At 37.5% G+C, this 24,212-nt stretch overlaps 1 protein-coding gene across 2 annotated transcripts in view; it reads right to left on the bottom strand.

Moving 5' to 3' along the window:
- LOC110030282 (telomere repeat-binding factor 4-like) overlaps positions 1-24,212 on the bottom strand; it is a 42,177-nt gene that overhangs the window by 7,069 nt on the left and 10,896 nt on the right. The window contains exons 3-6 of one of the 2 annotated variants that reach the window (XM_020732920.1): positions 13,252-13,338; positions 12,407-12,664; positions 11,857-12,016; positions 5,047-5,303 (exon numbers count right to left, since the gene is read on the bottom strand). In XM_020732920.1, coding sequence (XP_020588579.1) covers positions 5,194-5,303; positions 11,857-12,016; positions 12,407-12,664; positions 13,252-13,338 — 615 coding nt within the window. In that variant the 3' untranslated portion in view covers positions 5,047-5,193. Of the gene's footprint in view, positions 1-5,046; positions 5,304-11,856; positions 12,017-12,406; positions 12,665-13,251; positions 13,339-24,212 lie in introns of those variants that run through there. The other variant, XM_020732919.1, reaches the window with a different exon arrangement.

The following is a 24,212-nucleotide window of genomic DNA, read 5'->3' as shown; positions in this document are numbered from 1 at the left end:
GAGATAAGTTGTGTTATTTTCTTTCTTTGTTTTGTAAACTTGTTTTTATATATGAAATCCGTGTTTTGACGTATCATTCTCATGAATTCTATGTGATCTTCCTTATCTTTCTCCCTACAATGAGATATGATTTTGTGAATAATTATCTTTGTTTTGTAAGGTTTAAATATCAATAAATGATCTGAATTATGATTTTCATTGATTTTTTGATCTGGTCAATTGAAAGGTTAAAATTTGTTAAGAAACATACGATCCGAAAGGGTATACTTTCTACAACAAGGTAAGAGTTACATTCAATTTCATGGGTGAGAATGCAATCCATGGGGTTGTGTGCAAATACATAGGAAAATATACTTTGATGAGCACAAAATTAGAGATTTAAGGTGACAAATTAAAATCTGAGAATGCAATCCATGGGGTTGTGTGCAAATACATAAGAAAATATACTTTGATGAGCACAAAATTAAAGATTTAAGGTGACAAATTAAAATCCTCAATTTGATCTAGTTGCTTGGAAACTAAAGCGAGATTATTAGCCCTCAGGCGAGAGAGAAGTAAGAACTCTGGAATGACCAGCATACTCTCAACCTAACCACAGATTTAAGGACCAAACACTTAATTAATCAATGTTCTTTATACACTCTCAGAGGATAAAAAATAAGATTTCACATATTTAACACAATATAATTTTATATGTATTTTAAATGATTTTAATTTATCAGATTCCATAAACTCATTGTAAAGGAAAATGATGCTTTCTTAAATTTGAACGTTTCGTTTCAAAACTTTGTTTAGTCTTTATAAGTTTACTTTTGAAGTTTAGCAATTAGTTTAGTTAACTTAGTTCTTTTAATTGCATTTCATTTAGCGACATTAAATTTACTTTATATTTATTTTGCTCACTTAAATTTTATAGTTTGAATATTGTGTTTGACGTTATAACCATAATAATTTCCAACTCCCTGTGGGATTGATATTTAGGACTCTATTAAAGCCCTTTATTACTTGAGCGATATGTATACTTGTGTTATTATTACGGGTCTGGTAGCTTAGAGATTTTAAAAGATAAAACTATTTATACTGAATTTATTTTTATTGGAATTGAACTGCATATTTACTATTAGTGCTAGCTGACCGCGCATCAGTAACCACCTTGAAGTTGTGGTCAAGTCCTTGTGCCGCTGGCACATATCACATTTTGCCACCATGTCCTCCAAGTTTCTGTGCATCCCCACCCAATAAAGCTCTGCTGCCAAATGATTGTAGGTCTTCTGCACCTCTGAATATCCCCTGATCGTGTTGGCATGAAACACTTGTAATAATCTGGGAATATACTGACGGCTTGGGTAGCACGAATCACCCCAGGTGGAGCAGCTGTTGTCCCCTGAATGCGTATCCTGGATGACTGTTCAGACCCTTATTTTCCTAAGCTTTTCGTCCCTTTTGCTCTCCCATCTCAAGGCCTCCCAATTTAGGACCAAGGGTACCAATAGAGCCATCAATTGGAGTTCCTCTACCTTCCTCGACAGTGAGTCAGTTGCATTGTTCTCCAATCTTGGCTGGTACTGAATCTCGAAATCATACCTCAGTAGCTTGGATAGTCATCTCTAATGCCCCTTAGTCACCATCCGTTGCTCCAGAAACTCTTATGATCTGTCTTGGCCAAGAAATATCGTCCTAACATGTAGGGTCGCCACTTCTAAATAGACAAGACAATTGCCATCAATTCCCAATCATATACTGACTTTAGCCTCGCTCTGGCTGTAAGAACCCGGCGAAAGTAGGCAATCGACTGCTGATCCTGTACGAGCACCGCTCCCAATCCGTACTCTGTTTCATTCGTCTCTACAATGAATGGTTTGCTGAAATATGGAAGTGTTAATATCGGTACACTAGTCATGGCCTCTTCGGCTGTTCAAAGGTCTGTGCTGCTGCTTCTCCCCATTTGAAATTGTCTTTCTTCAGCTACTCTATTAGTGACCATGCTATCGTGTTATATCCTCTCAAAACTTCCAGTAGTAGTCGGTGAGACCTAGGAATCATCTCAACTCCTTCAAATTCCTTGGTAAGGATCAATCAATCATAACCTTAATCTTGGATTGATCCACTGTTACGGTTGTTCTGGTCTTCATATGTCCTAAGTACTCCACCTGCAACCGTGCAAAAGAACATTTCTCCAATTTGGCATACAACTGACGCTTTCTCAACGTCTCCAAGATCGAAATATCATAAAAAAAATCAAGACACATTTTCGAAGATACGACTGAAAAACCGTATTCATGAGAGATTGAAATGTCGACGGGGCGTTGGCAAGGCCAAACGACATCACTAAGAACTCAACATGTCCTTCATGTGTCCTGAATAATGTGTTGTCCACATCCGCCGGATTCATCCTGATCTGGTGGTATCCAAACTTCATATCATTTTTTTAGAAAATAACTGCCCATAAAGCTAATCCAGTAACTCTTCAATCACAGGAATAGAGAACTTGTCCAACACCGTTTCCTTGTTCAAAGCACGATAGTCCACGCAAAATCCCCAACTACCATCTTTTTCTTTACCAACAGGACGAGAAGGGAAAAATGGCTCACACTTAGGCCTGATAATCCCCACCTCGAGCATCTCCCGTATCAGCTTCTCTATCTCATCTTTCTGAACCTTGGGGTACCTATATGGTCTGACGTTGATGGGGAAAAACCATCCTTCAATGTAATAGTGTGCTCATGCTCCCTCCACGGTGGTAACCAGCTTGGCTGCTAGAAAACATCGACAAACTGCTGTACAAGCTACCAGACCACTTCCAAAAACTTTGTCAACTCTGAATCTCATACCTAAATGCTCTGCAACTCCACCAAGAAACTTAGTCCTGCTCCTCAAATCTATTTGACCATGGTTTTGAGTGACACCATAGTTTTGCATAAGCTAGCATCTCCTCTCAGCACCACATTCCTATCCTCCACTTGGAACTCCATCGTCAAGGACATTCAATCCATCTTCATCACTCCCAATGTTTGTAGTCATTTTATCTCAAAATCACACGTGTCATCCAAATCTAAAGGAAGTCTTCCACCACCTATAGGGGGTGTAGTGTCAGAACCAACCCCTTATCAATTCCCCTACTTTTCTCCACCTTCCCTATCCCCATCATGACGTCAAAGCTCCCTGTAGTCACCAACATCAACCCTAGCTTCTTCACAACCTGATTAGACATAAAGTTATGGGTGGCCCTGCTATCCACCAAAACCAAAACCGACTGTGCACCAATCCATTCCCTCACCTTCATGGTGTGATTTGGGGTAAATCCCACCACTGAATTAAGGGACACCTCTGCCACATCCAAATGCAGATGCTGTTCTTCTGCCGTTTTCTCTTCTAATTCCTCACTCTTTGTATCCTCCTCCTGAACTAAAAGAACATGAAAGTCGCGCTCCTTGCAACGGAGTCCTAGGGTGTATTTCTTGTCACAACGATAACACAATTCTTTGGCTCTTTTTTCCTGCACTTCTGCATTTATGAGGCGCTTGAAATTACACCCAGATCGAGGTTCTACACTTTTCTCTTTCGACGTTTCTTTCTGAAATGACATTGTCTGGGTCCTTGGTGTTGTAGCAATCACAACGCTCTTGTAGAATCCCCCAATGTTGCCACCTCTGTTGATCTTCTTCACCTCCTTCTCATCCTCCACCATCTAGGTGAGCTCCATCATTTCCCTCAATCCATGCGGTCTCAAGGGGCGGATGACCTTTTAAAAAGTTCCCTTTCAATCCTGTTAAAGAAATCCCACTCAACCTTCCTGATAAGAACTCGAACTTCTGTCAGTATTCCATAACTGTCCCCTCCTGAGTCAAAGCATAGACTTAATCGTATAGGACTCCTTCCTGAATGACTCGAAAACACTCCAACAAGCGATCCTTAAACTCCTCCCATGACTGCATCGAATACATTGCTTCCATCCACTGGAACCACGATAAGGTCTTCTTCCCCTTCAATTGTAATCCCGCTGCCATGAGCTTCTCTTCCTCAGTCAACCCGTTGATTGCAAAGTATCGCTCCACCCGATAGACCCATCCATGTGCATCATCCTCTTCAAAGATCGACATCTTCAGTTTTCTGACCCATGCATTTCTACCCCAACTTTCTATCCCTTTGAAATCTCCCCCCATGTATTTAGGATGAAGCTCCCTCATGTGGACATAGGCATATCCCACTCTAAATTCCCTTTTTTCTCCATCATACTCTTCCATGCTCCTTCCACCATCCCTTCTCTAATTTTCAGTCCATACCCTCCATCGGCAGTCTTCACTCCCCCTCCTCTCGGAGTCCTAGGGGGACGCTCTTGTAGATAGTTGATGCCTTCTTCGTTGTCTTCTCACTCGATCTCCTTCCCATTTGACTTGACCAAAGATTCCCCGATCAACCCTTGGTTAGGGTTTGCAGCTGGAGCAGTTGACACAGCCTTGTATTGTATCTCCATGAGCTTTTTCATCATCTCCCTCATTTCCCCTATGCCTTCAAATCCATCATTCATTCGACTTTCAACAGAAGAAAATCCGTCCTCCATGGTAGCAAACCTTTCTTTCATTCCAGATTGAATTTGCTCCACCTATCCTTTTAGCACATCAACTTTCTTTGATGTCATCCCACCAAGATCTAGGCTCTAATACTAATTTAATACGCTTCAGCACCAAAATCAGCAAACAAACCACAACGAAATCACAATAGATGGGTGAAAAACATAAATAAAAGCTACTATTACAACAAGAAAAGGAAAAAAACAAGCAAGATACAAATATGATCTACTTTTGAGAGGTAGATCGGCTCTCTCACACCCTAGACGTTGCTAGGAACAACCATAAAAGAAGAAAAATCCAGCAACCACAAAATAATGCATAAAAAAAAACAAACCCTTGATTCCTCCCCTTAATAGAATCCTCTCATAAAATTTGAAAACTTTTCTTACAAAATTTCCCTCCCAATTCAATCAATTTCTCCTTGAGTATGTGATTAGGGCGCTGGTGGACCTCACCTGTTCCACTCTCTATTATGCCGAGGCAAGAGGCCAATCGCCCTCTTCAACTGATGAGGACCGGCCTGCCTGTTGAAAGAGAGGGTCGGCTGGGTGGTGTTCGACCGGTCCAGGCGCGATATTCTCATGCCCAACTAGCATCAATGTAGATCTCAAATTCACGGTTGCTAATTGAATATCATTCCACGTCCTGGAGTCATCTTTAGGCGCCTCAGAATTCGAATGGTTGCTTCTAAATGATCTTCATTTGAATCATTCAAATGTTGGCTCACTACACCTACAAAAAAAATAATGTCAAGTCTTATATGTAATAGATAAACACGTTTTCCCACAAATCTTTTTGATACCTCCATTTTTCAACTGGAATGTTATACTCCTTTTGATGCTCGTCGATTGCGATCGATAAGAGTATTTGTTGGTTTGCATCCCGATATTCCTATCTCGTTTAATAAGTCACAGATATATTTTTTCTAAAATATGACAATATTTTCTTTGGATCTAGCTATTTCCATTCTCAGGATGTATGTTAAAATTCCAAGATCTTTGATCTCAATCTCAAAAGTCATTATTCTTTTGATTGTTTCAAGTTCTCTTACGTCATCGCCTGTAATAATATTGTCATCTACATATACTACAAGGATGACTAACATAATTTTTTTATTTGATTTCACAAATAAAGTGTGATTAACATGACAATGATAGTATCCATTAGAAAGAATAGTTTTGGTATATCTTTTAAACCATACTCTGGAAGATTGTTTCAACCCATACAAATGATTTCTTTAATTTGCACACCAACTGGGTATTTGTGTTATTCTTTAATCTTGGAGGTCTCTTTATATACTTCTTCCTCCAGATCCACATTAAGAAATGTTTTTTAATGTCTGTCTAATGCCAGTCTTGGTTGACTACCAATGATAGTAATACTCTTAATGTGTTGATTTTTTATTTGTGGTCCAAATGTCTTTTCACTATTGATCTTAGAGGACTGAGTGAACACTTTTGCTACAAGTCTAGTCTTCCTTTCTATGCTCCCATCTACTTTGCATTTAAGAGCGAATAACCATTAGCAACCTATAATTCTTTTGCTAGTTGGCGGAGTTGATATGATCCAGACCATTCTTTCCAAGGGTAAGAATTTCTTCTTCAAAAAGCCTTTCTTCAAGCAGGAATATATAAGACCTTTTGGATTGAATTAGGAATCTACACGTTATCTACTTTATGAACAAAATATTTGCAAGAAGATAATTTTTCATAGATCGCAAATTCTTCTATCGGGTGTTCCATGAATTCTTGTGCTCTTTCTTTCTCTTAGTTCCATGATGTGTTGGCTCAACTATTGTGTAAATACTTGGGGTGTGGAGTTGGTTTATGTGATTTACATTCTTGATTTTGCATATTATCCTTTACATGCTCACTAAATATTTTCTTTTTGATGTACACAAGGTTCTTGGTAAAAGTTATGGGAGAATTTAGTGTAGTAGGTTCATTTTCAAGTTGATTTGTGATAGTGGAGATAAGAATGGGTTCATCAGGGATATAAGAGAAGCAACCATGAGGTTCCTGAGAGGCACCTCAAATGTGATATTTTCTCCAACTCTCCCCCTGAATGTTAGATTTGGGATAATATGATTGATTTTCAAAGAATGTGACATCCATGGAGTTATCAATTTTGTGTTTTGGAGAGTAGCATTTCTACCATTTTTTTCGTTTGAAGAATAGCTCGTAAAGGTGCATTTGATTGACTTAGCATTAAGTTTGGTCTGATGTGGTTGATGTAAATTAACAAAAGCAATGCAACTAAAAATTTCTAGTGGCAGGTTAGAAGTGAATGACTGAATATCGGGTAGGACTTTATGAGGGTGTTAAGAAATTTCTTAAAGTTTAACAATCTATTGGGCATCCTATTTATGAGATAAGTAGATGTGAGAATTGCATCCCCCCAATAAATATTTGGGTACATTGTTAGAGAATATAAAATTAAACGAGTCACTTCGAGGAGATGTTTATTCTTTCTCTCAGCTATACCATTTTGTTGGAATGAGTCAAGACAAGAGCTTATATGAATGACATTATTTTTAGATAGATAAAGGCTGGGAGGAGAGTTGTAGTAGTCGTTTGCATTATTGGTTTTGACAATTTGAATGCTGCTCTAAAATTGAGTGAGGATCATATTGTGAAAGGTTTCAAATATATTGGCAGTTTCAAATTTTTCCTTCATGAGAAAAGTCCAAGTAGTTCTGGTATGATCATCAATGAAGGAGACCAACCACCTAGCCTCATTTATAGTTTTTTATTTTTGAGGGCCCCCAGATATCACTATGAAACATAGAAAAGGGATGTGTTGATTTATATTTCAGGCTTGGATACACTTGTCGGCTTTGTTTTGCAAGTTGGCAAGTTTTGCACTGATAAAAATTAGGTTTTTTATTGATAAATAAATTGTGATACAAATTTTCAATATTATAAAAGTTAGAAAGCCCTGGTAAAAAATGCATAATATAAATTGATTATCATGGGAAACATGCTCATATACAAGACTTGACTCAAAGGATTGTGAATGACAGAGTAGTCCTTCTGAAGTGGGAGTATTAGTGAGTAGATAAAGCGGTCTTTGAGTTGAATATTCAATCTTCCATGCCTGATATTTTGGATCAATAATTTCTGATGCAAGATTTTCCTCAGTGAGATGATCATCTTTTCCTTTGCCATAGATGTTCATGAAGACTGATTGAGACCACTGGAGAAAATTGTTGTCATGCAGCTTGTGATTGGTGATGCATGAAGGCATTTTATATGATGTAGAGCCCAACATCCTAGTTCAGATTCAAAAGATTCAAAAGTAACTTCTGAAGAGGAAGAAACAGCTTTTATATCGTATTTATTCATCATGATGAGATGTCCATAGGGGCTTTGTCGAGATTTTCCACTAGAGCTAAATTATCTATCGCTGACACATAAATTCAACTAGAGAGAAGTTATTTATTGTCGATAAAGAATTTCCGCTCGAGCGAGTAATTGTTTGTCGTAGACAATAAATTTTCACAAGAGAAAGAAACTGTCTGTCCTCAACACTGGATAATATTGTAGATTTGGGATTCCCACTAGAAAGAGAAGATTATTGTTGATCTAAGAAAGTGGAAGTCACAAATGTACTAGATCACCCCAACTTTAATTAGAATTGCAAAGGAGACTATACAAAAGGGAGTTAATTGCCTGAGGAGTTGCACTCTGCAAGAAAGTATCGATTGGGAGTGTAAAAAAGACAATCTGCAAACAAAACTACCGAAGGAAACGAGTAGGCATACAAAAAGCAACAGTTCGAATGAGCGCACAATCTAGAAGAAGGCGACGGAACTAGCAAACGATCCACCCGAAGGAGACGTAACAAGTGAATGATTCGTGCTAAGGAGACAAAACAAGCATACGATCTGCACGAGGAGACAATCGCCTGCAAGGAAGGAAACAAGTGGATGATACGTGCCTGCAGGGAAGGAGAAGATCCGACGAAGGGCTTACAGGGACTAGCGGTTGTAGGGAGATGCTCCGACAGAGAAAGAAGAGCTAGGTTTCTTTCCAATCTCTAATACCATATAGGTTTTAGGAGAATAAAACTCTATAATTTCTCGTTAAGTAAATAACTAATATATATATTGCGCAAACTAACCCTCTCACAATTAAAAGGAAATTCAAATCATCATGGTAAAAATGAAAGAAATAAAACACAATATACTATATATATAATAAAGGGAGAAAAATTTCTCCCCTCAAATATAACAACGTACAGAATGATTCCTAAACCATATGCATATTTACAATTTATGACTAAGCTTATCAACAACAAAGGAGTTGGCTTAACCTAACCCAAGCCCAACTCAATTCTTTTATTAAAAAGATCAATTTTAAGAACCAAATACCAGCTTGATCTGATTACCTGCATTGATTTGAAATTAAGGTCAGGCTCAACCTGATCTGCTTACAATCTAACCAAATTTGTAGCATATATTAGATACATAAATTATACTAAATACAACAACAACAACAAACCTTTATCCTACTAAGTGGGGTCATCTACATGAATGTTTTTTCTCCATTTTGTCCTATTAGGTGTCATATTTTCATTTAATTCTAATAAATTAAGATCATTTTTTATGCAAGAAGCCCAAGTCTTTTTAGGCTTTTCTCTGCCTTTTTTAATATAAGTCAAATCTAAAACATCTACTGTCTGAACGGGATCATCAAATGATCTACGTTTAATATGACCAAAACATTTAAGACGGCTCTCTCTAATCCTGTCAGCCACTAGAGCTACACCAAACCTTCCACGTAGACGTTTGTTTTGCATTTTGTCTTTAAGTGTCAAGCCGTTCATCCACCTAATCATTCTCATTTCAGCAACATTTAACTTAGTTTTATGCTTCTCTTTCAAAGGTCAACATTCTATGCCCTAAAGCATTGCAGATCTCAACTTCATCTTATAAAATTTTTCTTTAAGTCTAAACGGTACTTTTCTATCACACAATAGGATCGATGTCCTCCACTTCAACCATCCAACTTGAATTCTACTAATAGCATCCCCATCTATATCAACGACACTTTGAATGATATACCCGAGATATCTAAAATGTTCACACCTAATGATTTGATCACACATAGTTACAACTCTAGCACTAAATCTACTACTACTAAAATTACATTTAATGTATTCAGTTTTAGATCTACTCAAACGAAATTCCTTAGACTCTAATGTAGGCCTCCATAATCTATTTTTTTCCTGAACTCTCTCTAGTCTTATCCACAAGAGAGACATCATCAACGAAAAGCATACACTAAGGTACATGCTCCTGTAAATGTCTAGTAAGAGCATCCATAACTAAAGATCCATAACTAAAGAAAAAAGAAAGAAAAAAGATACGGGCTTAAAGTCGATCCCTGTTGTAATCCAACTAAAATAAGAAAATACTTGGTCAATCCTACTGTTCGAGCACAAGTAACAACTCTAGTAAACCTATCTTTAATGACTTGAATATAAGTCACATCAAAACCTTTCTTTTCTAGAACTTCTCTTGGAATCTTATCATAAAGTTTTCTAAATCAACAAAAATCATATGTATATCCTCCTTACTCTCTTTGTACTTCTCTATCAAACCTCTCAATAAATGTACAACTTCCGTAGTAAACTTGCTCAACAAATATCCAAACTGATTATTAGAAATCTTTATATCATGTCTTAGCCTATGTTCAATTACTCTCTCCCATAATTTTAATGTATGACAAATTAACTCCATTCATCTGTAATTTGCACACTCTTGTGCATCCCCTTTGTTCTTAAAAATAATACCAAAATACTTTTTCTCCACTCATGTATATTTTTAGTTTTTTAAAAAATATTAAAGAGTTTAGTAAACCAAGAAACTCCCAGATCTCCTAAATATTTTCACACTTTAATTTGAATATCATCAGGTCCTACTGATTTTCCATCATTGGTTTTCTTCAAAGCCACAACTTTTTTTTTTACTAATGTGACGATAAAAATAAAATATATTATTATTATTAATGATATTAAGATTGCTAAGGTCGATCGTATTTTCAAAAATTTTATTGAAAAGTTTATCAAAATATCTCACCCATCTATGTTGAATATCTTCCTCTAAGAAAAACACATTTTGATTTTCATCTTTACATTTTACTTGAATTAAATATTTAGAATTAAATAGAATTAAATATTTAGAATTAAATATTTACTTTTCTCTTTGTTTGGCTAGTTTATACATATATTTTCACCTTATTTAATATCTAATTTATTCCTTAACATCACAAATTGTTCTCTTAGGCTCCCTGCGGATTATTTTATATTTTTTCCAATTCTCATAAGTTCTTACATTTAAACCAGTTTTTATAACAAAACCTCTTATATTTTATCTTTTCTTGCACATTATTATTCCACCACCAACTTTTTTATTTATAAACTTTTACTTTTTTATTTATACAACTTTTTTATTTATAAACTTTTTCTTTTGATTCTCAAAGTACATCTTTTATCACTTGTTTAATAATTTTGGTTACATTATCACACAACAGTTTTTTCATGAATATCTCAAATCTTAAAATCTTAGAAGTTTTAGATTCGACTTATGTTAAGAAAGGCAGAGGTAGACCTAGAAAAACTAGGGCATATTGCATAAAACATGATCTTAATTTATTAGAATTAAATGAAAATATGACACTCAATAGGATGCAATTGAGAAAAATGAATCATATAGTCGACCCCGCTTAGTGGGATAAAGGCTTGTTGTTGTTGTTGTACTCCAAAACTGTAGCAGCCATGAATATTTCTAAAATCAACTGCCACTTCACCAACATGTTCACTTAAATCTCCTCCAATAAAAATTTTTTCTTCAAGAGGTATCATTTGTATTAATTTTTCTATATCATTCCAAAATTTTTTTGTGAATCTATATCTAAACCTACATAAGGAGCATAAGCACTTATAACATTAAAAATTTCAATATCTCCAATTCTGTTAATTTTTACAATATTATCTTTCACACTCTTATATATAATTACACCTACATCAATTTTAGTGTAACTCCTACTTAAATATCAAATTTTAAAACCTAAGATATCAATCGTTTTAACCTTTTCTCCAACCTATTTAGTTTCTTGAATGCATAAGTTATTTATCTTTTTATGAACTATAATATCAAATTCTATTAATTTACTTGTGAGAGTACCTATATTCCAATATGTTATTCTAATATGAGTTTATTGAATGCATAAATTATATTAAATATTTCATAATTCGATATTTATGCTAAGTTTTCAATTACCAGCTTGCGGTGTTGATAAGCTTCCAATCATTGGTATATTAAGAGCCATTGATATTGCCTTTCTGGTAGCAAGTTGTTTATTTTGCATCACCCAGCTGTTCATTTTGTCATCACTAGCGCAGTTCGAGGAAGCCAATCTCTTCTTGATGATATTCCACCTCTGGGGAAAAAATAAGATCGCGGTATGAATTAAAGAGCAACAAGAATTGCTTAAAATTAAGTCGCCTTCAAATAAAGGAAAATTTACAAACATACCACTCAATTCCACCACTCAATTCCTATGTATTTACACATCTAACACCTATACTTCAATTTTTACACACATACCACCTTATCTATGCATGGAAAGGTGTATTTTAGTTTTTCAAAGTTAAAATGATGGTATTTTTTATGTGATATGAAAGATTTGGGGGGTATAAATGTAATAATTAAAGTTTAGGCGTTAGATATGTGAATACATAAGAATTGAGTGGCATGCATGCCCCTAAATTAAAATTTGGAGTCCATAAAATAATTAGTATGAGAACAAATGAGATTACAGAACACAAACCTGAGATAACTGAGAAGGATTCCTGTCATATTTAAAATCTTCCTTTAAAATATTCAACCAGTTTCCTTCACCATGTTTTTTAACAGCAGCTATTAGATCATTTTCCTCTTCAGCGGTCCAGGGATGTCTCTTCCTTTTGCGTGGTCGCAAAGTCTCACTATAATCTGGAGTCAATGCTTGCTCCTTAGAATGGGATGCTTTGCTGATATGAACATCACTCAAATGTGCTTTAGGAGTCATACCAGAAGCCATTATAACCTATACAATTGATACCAAAAGATATATATAACTTTTTATAAAGCTCTAATCAAAGAAAAGGGGAACAATTATAACCTATACAATTGATACCAAAAGATATATACAACTTTTTATAAAGCTCTAATCCACAAAGAAAAGGGGAACGAGCAAACTGGATGTAGCACCCATTACGATCAATATGATAGCTCACCGCTCTCAGAAACAAGTCAAACTTAATTATATCATGGCCCTCATTTTTGAAAGGCTAAAATTTTGATATTATATACTAGGAAGATTTACATACATACCGCTCAATTCTTATGTATTTACATATCTAACACCTAAACTTCAATTTTTACATGAACAATATCATAAATATGCATGAAAAGTATTAGATGTGTATATACATAGGAATTGTGTGGACTGTATGTAAGTGCCCCTAAGCTGAATGGATCTAGCGCACATCACGATCAAGAGGATAATAGGTCTTTGCTCTCAAAAAAAGTCAAATTCAATTATATCATGGCCCTCAATTTTGAAAGGGGTAAAATTTTGATTATATATTCCATGCTTTCTGGTTAGTTCAATAGAGCTGTGGTTTACTTTACCTCAAAACATTCGATCGCCTGTAAGAGAGCCTCAGCACTAACAGGAGGAACGGCTTCCAGCTCAAATTCCAAATCACTATCATCCTCCTGAAATCATATCCAGATTTAGTTTTCTTACTTCCACAATCAGAACAATACCAAGAGAGGACTTCAAAATCTGACTTAAAATCACATTCAAATTAAAACCAAAATGCTAAAAAATACAGCTAGAAAAGTTGATTATCATAGATAATGTAGCACTAGACATAAATATCAACTGGATATGTCATTAAAAGGTATAAATGGTTGTTGGAGTGTGGGTAAAAAGCTAAAACAAAAGGTTGACGAGTTTATGATTTTTGGGTAGATTTCTTTCTTATACATTATAGAAGTGCAAGACTTGATTTTTTTTTTCAAAAAGAGTGATAAACTCCAGATTGAAAGTTTAGTATGATAGCTAACTATTGGATTTATATTATTTGTGTTAGAATAGAAAGCGTAAATCTTATTGATGTAAAGAGCGGTATAAATACCTACTATAGGGTCTCTATTGAAAAAGAAATAAACAGAAATGAGATACAGAAGAAAATAAAATGAATAATAATGAATCCACTCTAATAACTCATAATAAACAATAATTAATAATGGCTAAAACTAAGCATTACTAAATATTCTAATACTACTCCTCAAGTTGAAGCATAAATGTCAGCATGTTCAACTTGGATTTGAAATTGTCAAACAATTACCGATAATGGTTCTTTATGAGAATATTTGTCAATCGACAACTAGATGCACAAACGGGACACCAATCTCCCCGGACTCGAGGTTTTCCCTAAGGAAGTGTCGGATAATCTCAACATGCTTGGTGCGATCATGTTGGACCAGGTTGTGAGCAATGCTAATGGTTGTCTTGTTATCACAAAACAATTGTAGGAAAGCGGAGTGTCATACATGGTTCGTGGAGTATGATGCATAATCAGAGGGCTTCATAAATTCCCAGGGACATGGACCAAAATTCGGTTCATTACTACTCCGAGCAACTACAGACTGCTTATTGCTTTTCTACATGACCAGGTTTCCCCAGACAAATGAGCAATACCTCGATGTAGATCGCCAATAATGGATGGACTCAACCCAATTTGCGTCTATGTAAACTGTAATAGAACAAGATATAAAGGACAAAAAAATAAACCTGAGTCCAATATGCCTTTAAAATAGTTGAAAATCCGGTGGACAGCTTGGAGATGGTGTTCATAGGAATCATGCATGAATTGACTTACTATCCCAACTGCAAGGCAAATGTTGGGGCGTGTATGGGCAAAATAGATGAGTTTCCCCACAAGGCACCGGCAGTGAGTCATGTTTACAAGAACTACATTGGAAACATCAAGAAGTTTTTCATTAGGATACATCAGAACAATCACTCGTTTGCATAGAGAAGATTGTTCTCTGTCAAAATGTCAATTATATATTTCCGTTGAGACAGACAAATATCCTGAGATAACCGAGCAACTCCATGCCTAAGAAGTAAATGAGAGATTCCAAGTCCATTTCAAAAGAAGCAGTAAGAATGTCTTTTAGAGATTACAATGCTGGTAGATCATGAGAACAATGTCGTCAACATAGAAAATAATGATAGCTACCTGGTCGTTGGAGAAATGTCGGAAGAAGAGAGAGTGGTCCAATTGAACCTAAATGAATCTATGAACTACCACGACCTTTGTGAACTTCCCGAGCCATGCCAGTGGTGATTGCTTCAATCCATAGAGAGATTTTTTCCCCCATACATATTTGCCCTTGAGAGTCAGTGGAGTCAAAGCCTGTAGGAAGAGCCATCTATACCTCCTCTGTAAGCTTGACATCAAGCTAGGACCCAGATGATGTTTAATTAAGCAACTGAAGCAATGTCTTCTCATAGTCAACTTCGTAGGTACGAGCATCCTTTGGCGATCAGTTGTGCATTGTTGCGTTCAAAGGATCCATTAGATTTAAACTTAATGCTAAAAATCCATCAGCATCCCACTGCTTTCTTTCCTCGAAGAAGATCATAAGTGAAAGTGTGATGTGTGTGAGACTAACCATGGCCACACCTCTCAGGGTTAACCCTAAGGTCAAACATTCCTATGGGGACTCTACTTGTGTTCCCCCATATTGGCTCCAACTACTAAGTGCTAGAGGTTAGAACCAACAAGTTGAACTTCAAGTTGAGCAAAGAAAAGGTTAGAGTTTCTAATGGATAAGGTTTCTTTTCTAGTCCTCTAGAAATAGTCAACATGAAAGTCCTATGGCTAAACCCTAGGCTATTAAAGAGGAAACTAGACCTTAACCAAATGATATGTCAACAAATGGACCCCTAATAGGAGTGGTGTACAAGGCTGACACACCGCTCGTATTAGCTTTTACTGAAGAGCTCAACAAAACCAACAAGATTGTTTGAGTCAACACACTCAGAACAAAAAAGAATGAAGAGTAGAAAATTTCCACTAGGGAGTAAATAGGCTGGGGGAAAGGAAGGGGATTTTTGAAACAACCATCAGAAAAACTAATGGCCGCAACAAAGATTTGATATCAATTCGATGATTAAAGACTTTAATTCTGATTTTAATTTTAACAATTTCGAAGGATAAAATCATGTGTGAGTAGACCGAATCGAGATGGAGAGTACAAAGGCTCACATCCAACATGAAGATGACAATAGTGCAAATAATGAAAACAATTAAGGACATTACGCTGGGAAGAAAATATTATACCAGGTCAGGCAACCATAAGGGACATTATGTCTGAATTGGACCTAGTCGAAGAATGGCAACCGCTCGAGACATTATGCCAAATTTTATGGTGGGAATCAAAATTCAAGAACTAACTAAAAATTTTATGTGTGTACAAAAATTTCTCGGATGAGATAAGGAAAATAAGTAGAATTTAAAGGAATCAGACGACCTTGCACTGACCCTCAAATTTTCTTTGAATGATCGTGATAGGAAGAGCTCCTAAAGCAATGTGGTATCAGATGTAACATCCTCAACCTCTAAAATATCATGACTGTGGAACATTTTGTAGGAAATGAGGTGGAAAATATGTGAAATTTAAAAGAATCAGACGACCTGACGCCGACCCTCAAGTTGCATTTGAAAGATTGCGATAGGAAGGGCTCCTAAAGCAATGCGGTATCGGATGCTGTGATCCTCGACCTCCAAAATATAATGTGAACCATTGCGATAGAGGAATGTCTAAAAGCAATGCGGTATCGGATGTTGCGATCCTCAACCTCTAAAAAATAGTGTGAATCATTGTGATAGAGGAATATCTAAAGCAATGCAATATCGGATGTTGTGATCCTCAATCTCTAAAATATAGTGTGAATCATTGCGATAGAGGAATATCTAAAGCAATGCGGTATCGGATGTTGTGATCCTCAGCCTCTAAAATATAATGTGAATCATTGCGATAGGAAAGACGCCTCAAGCAATGCGGTGTCGGATGCTGTGAACCTCGACCTTTAAAATATAGTGTGAACTATTGCGATAGAGGAATATCTAAAGCAATGCGGTATCGTATGTTGTGATGTTCAACCTCTTAAATATAGTGTGAACCATTGCAAAACAATGTAGAATTATGCAGAATCAGATGTCGAAATTTTCATCCTCTATAATATAGTGTGAATCATGGCGATAGGCATGACTCCTAAAATAATGTGGTGTCGGATGTTGCAATCCTCGACCTCTAAAATGTAGTGTGAATCATTGCGATAGAAATGACTCCTAAAGCAATGCGTTATCAGATGTTGTGATCCTCAACCTCTAAAATATAGTGTGAATCATTGCAAAAGAGGAATATCTAAAGTAATATGAAATCGGATGTTGTGATCCTCAACCTCTAAAATATAGTGTGAATCATTGTGATAGAAAGAACTCCTAAAATAGTGCAGTATCGGATGATGTGATCCTCAACCTCTAAAATATAGTGTGAACCATTGCGATAGGAGAGGCTCCTAAAGCAATGCGGTGTCGGATGATGTGATCCTTGAACTCTAAAATAAAGTGTGAATCATTGTAATAGAGGAATATCTAAAGCAATGTGGTATCAGATGTTGTGATCCTCAACCTCTAAAATGTAGTGTGAATCATTGCGATAAGGACTCCTAAAGCAATGTGAAATCGGATGATGTGATCCTCAACCTCGAAAATATAGTGTGAACCATTGCGATAGAGGAATATCTAAAGCACTGCAGTATCGAATGTTGTGATCCTCAACCTCTAAAATATAGTGTGAGTCATTGCAATAGAGGAATATCTAAAACAATGTGATATCAGATGATGTGATCCTCAACCTCTAAAATATAGTGTGAATCATTGCGATATGATGGACTCCTAAAGTTAAGCGGTGTCGGATGTTGTGATCCTCAACCTCTAAAATATATTGTGAACCATTGTGATAGGAAGAGCTCCTAAAGCAATGCGGTATCGAATGTCGTGATCTTCAACCTCAAAAATATGATACGAACCATTGCAATAGTATGGGCTCCTAAAGCAGTGCGGGAGGAGATGCGGTCCCATATCCAATAGTATGGGCTCCTAAATAAATCGCCATCCCTCATATAAACAGAGCAAAAGACAATGAAGAGTGTGTTTCTACGTAGATGAAACCAGCTACCCTTTTCCACACGAGAAAGATGACCCAAAGTCCCTGTGGAAGGAAACTTCGAGCCAAGAGAAGTGACGTTGGTGATAGGTCGAGAAAACTCAACCTGACCAGGTCGAAACTGAAGTTCGCAATTTTGATTTCGATTTTGATCTAGTTCGATGTGATCTATTTTGTGAGTTTTTATTGATTTGAAAATTTTATTTTTGGACCCAGTTCCCAACACACGTGACATAGGTGCTTCTAAGAACAAGATCTTTGTCTTTAAAACATCGTGACGCGTGGTGCTTCTTAAGATATTATCGACTGATCGGAAGCATGAAAAAAAAATAACACATCCTTTAAGATATTATGGGAATTGTATTCTTTCAAGTACACATAAAGATGTGTTATTCCAAAAGATATTGCGGTTCGAGAGGTTTTGACTCTTTAGCTCTGCTGTCGTCGTTAGCTTATCACTGATTTCGTAAATATTGTTCGAGTTGTCTTTGAGAGAATATTGACGTCCTCGACTTGATGTTGGAGTCGGATTTTCTAGGTGTTGGAAGGTATGACTTTATGCTCGAATTTTATTAATTGCTAATAAAATGACCATTTTATTTAATTTTTTCTTTCTGGGCCTAAGCAGATTTAAAAATTTTTGATCATGTGCTTAAAACATTTCCCGAGGATATTTGAAAGCTCGTTAATAGCCAACCAAAAAAACACAGGGTCACTCAACGCTTTTCAAAATACAATAAGAGAAGAATTTTCTTAAGAGAATCTTTCTAGTTCTATCAAGTAGGGGACAACTCATATACCAATTTTTCATTTTACGCTCTCCTCAAGCTTCTTCTCAGGGAGCTTTTCTTTCTTTTTTTTCGCTTCTTTTTTTTATTGAGAATTACTATATATGGTGGAACAAACATTAAAGATTTTGAATGTCTGAATTTAGACACCGATTTTTGATTTTGTGCTCACCTCAAGTTTTTTCCTCAGGAAGCCCTTTAAAAAATTTTTATTATCTTTCTTTTACTCTTATTTTCTGAGAATTATTATATTTGGCAGAGCATATTTTAAAAATTTTGAATGTCCAAACTCCCCTAACTAATAATCCTCAAATATTATTTAATATGAATCCTAAGATAGTATAGCTTGTTCAAAAGTCAGGACCCAGTCATGTGGCAGGAAATTAAAAAGCTCGTGATATTCCGAGTCAATTACTTGTATTTCAACCACACTATTTTATTCTGGAATTTACTTAGGACCCAATCCAAAATCTTTAAAGTGAAGAACGTAATTATTAGGGCATCAATTTCATCTGTCCCTTAAGTCATAATTTTGTCAAAACGCCAAAACACCAGAAATTTGTTACATTGCATTTTTTCTTGATTGTGCTTCTGATGAGCTTTGAGCATACAACGTGAATTATTCCAAAAAAGAAAATTCTTCTTCATTTTATATCAAATTGTCTATGAAATTTTGAATGAACTCCGAACTGGTGAGAGGGTTGAGACCCACTACCCGTTGTCTTGCTGATGTCTATTCTCAAGAACTGGAACAATTGGATCAGCCGAAATTATATTGGTGGAACCTCTTTCAGGTTCTTTCTAATATTCTTTCGGGATCGTTATGTTTCCATTCCTCAAATTGTACTCGAGTTAATTCTTAAAGCTGAAGCAGTCTTTTATGGTATGTCCAACCAGTCTGCGGCATGGGTAATACTGGGGGTGATCCCTCTTATCGATCTCATCTGGCTTTTTTAGCTCTGGCAGTTTGAATTCGGGCTTTTTGACCAAATCCCGAAATATTTGCTCCACTGCTTCTTTCTTGAATGAATATTCCTTGTTTAGGCGTTCTCTTATCGTAAAAGGTAATTTGTTGACTACGTGCTGAGACGGTTGTTGAGTATGCTTTTGAAGACATTGACAGGTCTGTTGAGGCCGCTTCAATTGTATCTGCAATGGTCGCTTCCCCTTATCAACCATTATTACTGTCCCAGGCTTTTCTTCAAACACTTTACAGAACTTGGCTTTTCAATTTTCACTTGAGGTAGTCGTAATTGTTCTTGAATCGTGGCTATAGAAGTCGTCGGTTCTTCTATCTTCTTCTCCATTCGGCTGATTCGCAGATCTTGTTGTTGAATGGCCATTTATAACTCATCCACGGCGTCAATAGAGCATCACACGAAGATGATGTGGCCCTAGCTTCAACAACATTGATTTCTGCGAACTCCTCAACCATGTAACCTATCGGATTGTAGTCATCATCGTTGACATTGTTCCTTTGTGCTTCGACTAACTGTGCGACATCGGCTATAAGTCTTTCCAGAGCAGCCTCAATTGATTATGCTTTAGTTGTCATGAGGTCAATTGGAGTATCCCGATGCACTACTCTTCCTAGGTCAGGCTTTGTTGTGGCTATAGTAATGACTGTCAGAATGTCAGACTCACAATCCTTTTTAGGAGAATGACCCGCCAACTGCTCTCGTAGTATCGATCCGACGACCCTAGGTCTCCGCCACTTCTCCTTTGATGCCGACACTCCAAGGCAAGATATCCCATTGGTGACATCGGTCTGTTGGACAGAAGTGTGTTCCCTGGTTTGCGGACCGGATACGTTCTCAAGCAAGTCCTTATCCTTATCTGAGGTCAGAGTCTTACTGTTTATGGTGACAGAAACGGTTCGGACCAAGTTTAAAGTCTCCTTTGGCGACTTGGCCCAAGTTGTACTGCATTCATCCTCAAGTGCATGGGGGTCAGTTGGAATCCTTGGATCAGCTGAAATCATATTAATGGAATCTCTTTCAGGTTCTCTTAAATATTCTTTTGGGATCGTTATGTTCCCATTTCTGAAGTTCTCCTCAAGCCAATCTTTAAAATTGAAGCACTCCTCTATGGGAGTGTCTGATGCATCTGTGATACGAGCAGTATCTCAGATGTCCTTTGTTGTTGACCTCGTCTAGTTTCTTTGGTTCGGACAACCTGAATTCGGGATTTTTGATCAGATTGCAGAACAACTTTTTCACAGTTTCATCTTTGAAAAAGTACGTCCTGTCTGCTCGATCAACCAAGGTTGAGAGTTGTTTTCCGTCTTTCCGATAAAACCTTTGTCGATATACTTGTAGATTATGCTGTTGAGAGGGTTGATAACTCTGCTGGGACAATTCAGCTCGTATCTGCATGGGCTGTTTACCTTTGTCTACAGCCGCAATAGTGACAGATTTCTTCTCAAATGTCTTTTTTGGTTTCAGCTAGCCTCTTCTTGAAGACTTCTGGCCTTGCTCAGTAGCTTTTCAAAGGTTTTAATGGTAAAAATCTTAAGAAAAAATGCAACAGGGCCGTGAATGCTTTTGAGTAGGATTTCAATTGCATGTTGCTCCTGGAGCTGTGGTTCGCACTTCATGCTTAAGTTCCTCCATCGTAGAATGTAGTCCACTAGAGTTTCGTTCGGCTTCTGTTTCTTCACCACGAGATCACCAATGGTGATATGGTGATTAGCCTCAGCGAACCATTTAACGAAAAGGTCTTCTAATTCTGCGAACGTCTTTACAAAACCATTTGACAGCTCAGCATACCAGTCGAAAGCGACTCCCGAAAGGCTGCTAACGAACTGGCAGAACAACAAAGCGTCATTACCCCTCGCATTGCAGCAACTCGCTCGGAAGTGTGCAACATCATGTCGAGGATTTCCTGTCCCGTCGAAAGTCTTGAACTGACGTGGTACGAAACCCTTGCGATACTGGAGAGCATTGAACTCTTCAGGATAAGATCTACCCTTCAGAATTGATGCTCCCCCTTTAGCCTGAGTCAGGGCTTCTCTCACCTGTTGCTGTATCATATGCTTGATTTCTTTTTCCGGTACTAGACTTTGAACAAAATCTTTCTTTGGTTGCTCTTCTTTGTTAACAGAAGTGAATTCTTTCTTATCATCAACAATCTGGACAACCTCTGGTTGGTTTACTTTTGTAGGTGTCACCTTCGGGAGTTGAGGTCGACTCTGAAGCGTCATGATTTCAGCCATCATCTCCTCAATATTTCTCTCCAAACGCTCAACTTGTTCATCTTGCTGTCGAACCTCCCTTCGCAGCGTTTCAACGTCCCCTTCTTCGGTGAGTTCTGAGACATCTCGCAAGGAAGACGACGCCCTAGTATCGACGACATTTATTTCAGCAATATCCTCCTCCAAGTAATCCATTAGATCTTCTTCACCCCTCAACTCATCCCTTCTTTCTTTAGCCACTTGCTTGATATCTGCTCTTAACTTCTCCAATGTAAACTCAATTGATCTTCCTTTAGTTACTTTAAGGTCAATTGGCGGCGGGTGATAAGTAACTTCTTCTGGAGTAATCCTTGGGGCGACTGCTGACTCCTCGGACTTGGAGTTCCCTGCAAGTATCGGTCCAGTGGCTCTAGATCACCACACCATCTTTTTTGACGATGATACTCTAGGGTTGGGTGGCCCATTATCGGTATCAACACGACGGTGAGTGGTGTGGTGTGTCCCATAACACGCGGACTAGATAAGTTTATGGGTAACTTCTTTCCTTCTCTTGACACCTTTGCCAAAGAACGGACTTCCCCTTGTGTAACTGTGAGAGTTATCCTCGGCCCAAGACAGGACTTGACTAGTACTCCTCCCATGGGCCTCGGGGAAGTAGTGGCAGTAATAGCAGTAGCAGTGACAAAAGTGGGCGAACGGACTCCCATACATTGCTTGGCAGGAATTATGGGTACTAGTGGAACACTGGTGGGAGGAACAACTAGGGTGTGACGATTATACAGTTGAAGCTTATAGGAGGTTCGTTGGGGCAAACCTTATTTCTTTCTTGTAACCCTCTTAACAGTTCGTGTATCAGATTCACCCTTTCTTAAAATCTGAGATTTTATTTAGTGTGACACGACACACCCCATCCTCTTAAAAATGTTGGCAGCTGAACAGTTCGCCTTACTCGCTAGTTGCTCGAACACAGCTCCTACTCGAGCTAGCAGTGTAGCACTCACCTTCCTCCTTTGACCCTCACAGTGAAAGAGTTGGGGCGGGGTAGCGGTGATCCTGGAGACATCTTCTTCGCCAAAGACGGTGGACAAAAGATGAAACCTACTCCCCCCAACAGGGTCGAGGTCTCGGGTAGTTCAACCTCCTTCTCCACGACGGGAGTATCAGTGAGAATAGTAAACTCAACAGCCTTTGCCCTCCTGATCTTGGCTACATTTCTGTTCCTGTTTCTTCTGTGTCCAACTCAAAGACGCAAATTTTGAACTTGAACCAATTTCAAAGACAGGGGGGATCGGGGCAAAAGTCGGACTCTCCTGGGCAACGAGCTCACCAACAACTTGCATACTCTTTCCTTTTGCTGCAACAGGAGCAGTAGCGGGTGCAAAGACAGTAGGACCAGCAAGGGCAAGAACAGTGGTCCTAAGCGCGGCCTCAACGCTCCTAGCGGCAGATTTCACAGCAATGACAGAACTCTTCTTAACTAACACACTCTTTAGTGGGGGGATTTCTTCAGCATACCTCAAGTTAAACTTGACAACAAGCTCAACAGTTCTGTCCACTTCAGGCTTTAGCACAGTGACGACAACGCTACCAAACTTGACTTTGGCATTGTCGAACCCTTGTCCAAATTTAATAACTGCGACGGGCAGCTCATCTTTCTTAACAACGAAATCCATTCTAGTGGCGAAATAGAATATCAGCTTGGGTGTAAACATTTTTTTCTGTAGGTGAGAAAAAAATTCAGCACATTAATATCATTTAATGCTTCACTATATTGATTGCAGGATGAATATCGCAGCTTAACAAACATATATTAAACTTATCCAAACAATTTATTATTATTATTATTTATTATTATACATTTGAGTTTGTTTTTTTTACATTTCCAAAATTTGTTTTGTTTCAACAATTTTATTTCGTTTCATTTTAAGGGAAGAAAAGAATTAGAAAATTGTAGAGTTCAAATCATTTTAAGAGCAAAATGCAGCAAATATGAAGCACAGGACCCAATCTTAAAATTAGAGAGATGTTGCCCTACACCGAACTCACTTCGGTCAACACAGCACATTGCTCCTAATCCATCACACCTATTGGGAATCCAACCCACTTTAGAGCCATTCTGAAGGTCTGGAGATTCCAAAATCCCTCTGTTTAAGGGTGATTCAAAAAGAGTTGGCTATACCCGCTCAAGGAAGAAATTAGAGAGGTACGCCAACGGGAGAATGGTAGTCTGGCCCACTAGGGACATAGATGCACTACCGATGTATGAAAACAAAACCACCCTATCAAAATAGAGAGAAGAACTATTCCTCAGTGGAGCCACCAGAATTTGTCGGCCGAAATTTTGGAAATCATTTATATAT

This window comes from Phalaenopsis equestris, unplaced genomic scaffold, assembly GCF_001263595.1.
Source record: "Phalaenopsis equestris unplaced genomic scaffold, ASM126359v1 Scaffold000692, whole genome shotgun sequence".
Lineage (NCBI taxonomy): Eukaryota > Viridiplantae > Streptophyta > Magnoliopsida > Asparagales > Orchidaceae > Phalaenopsis > Phalaenopsis equestris.
This window is presented reverse-complemented; position numbering and strand designations above follow the sequence as displayed.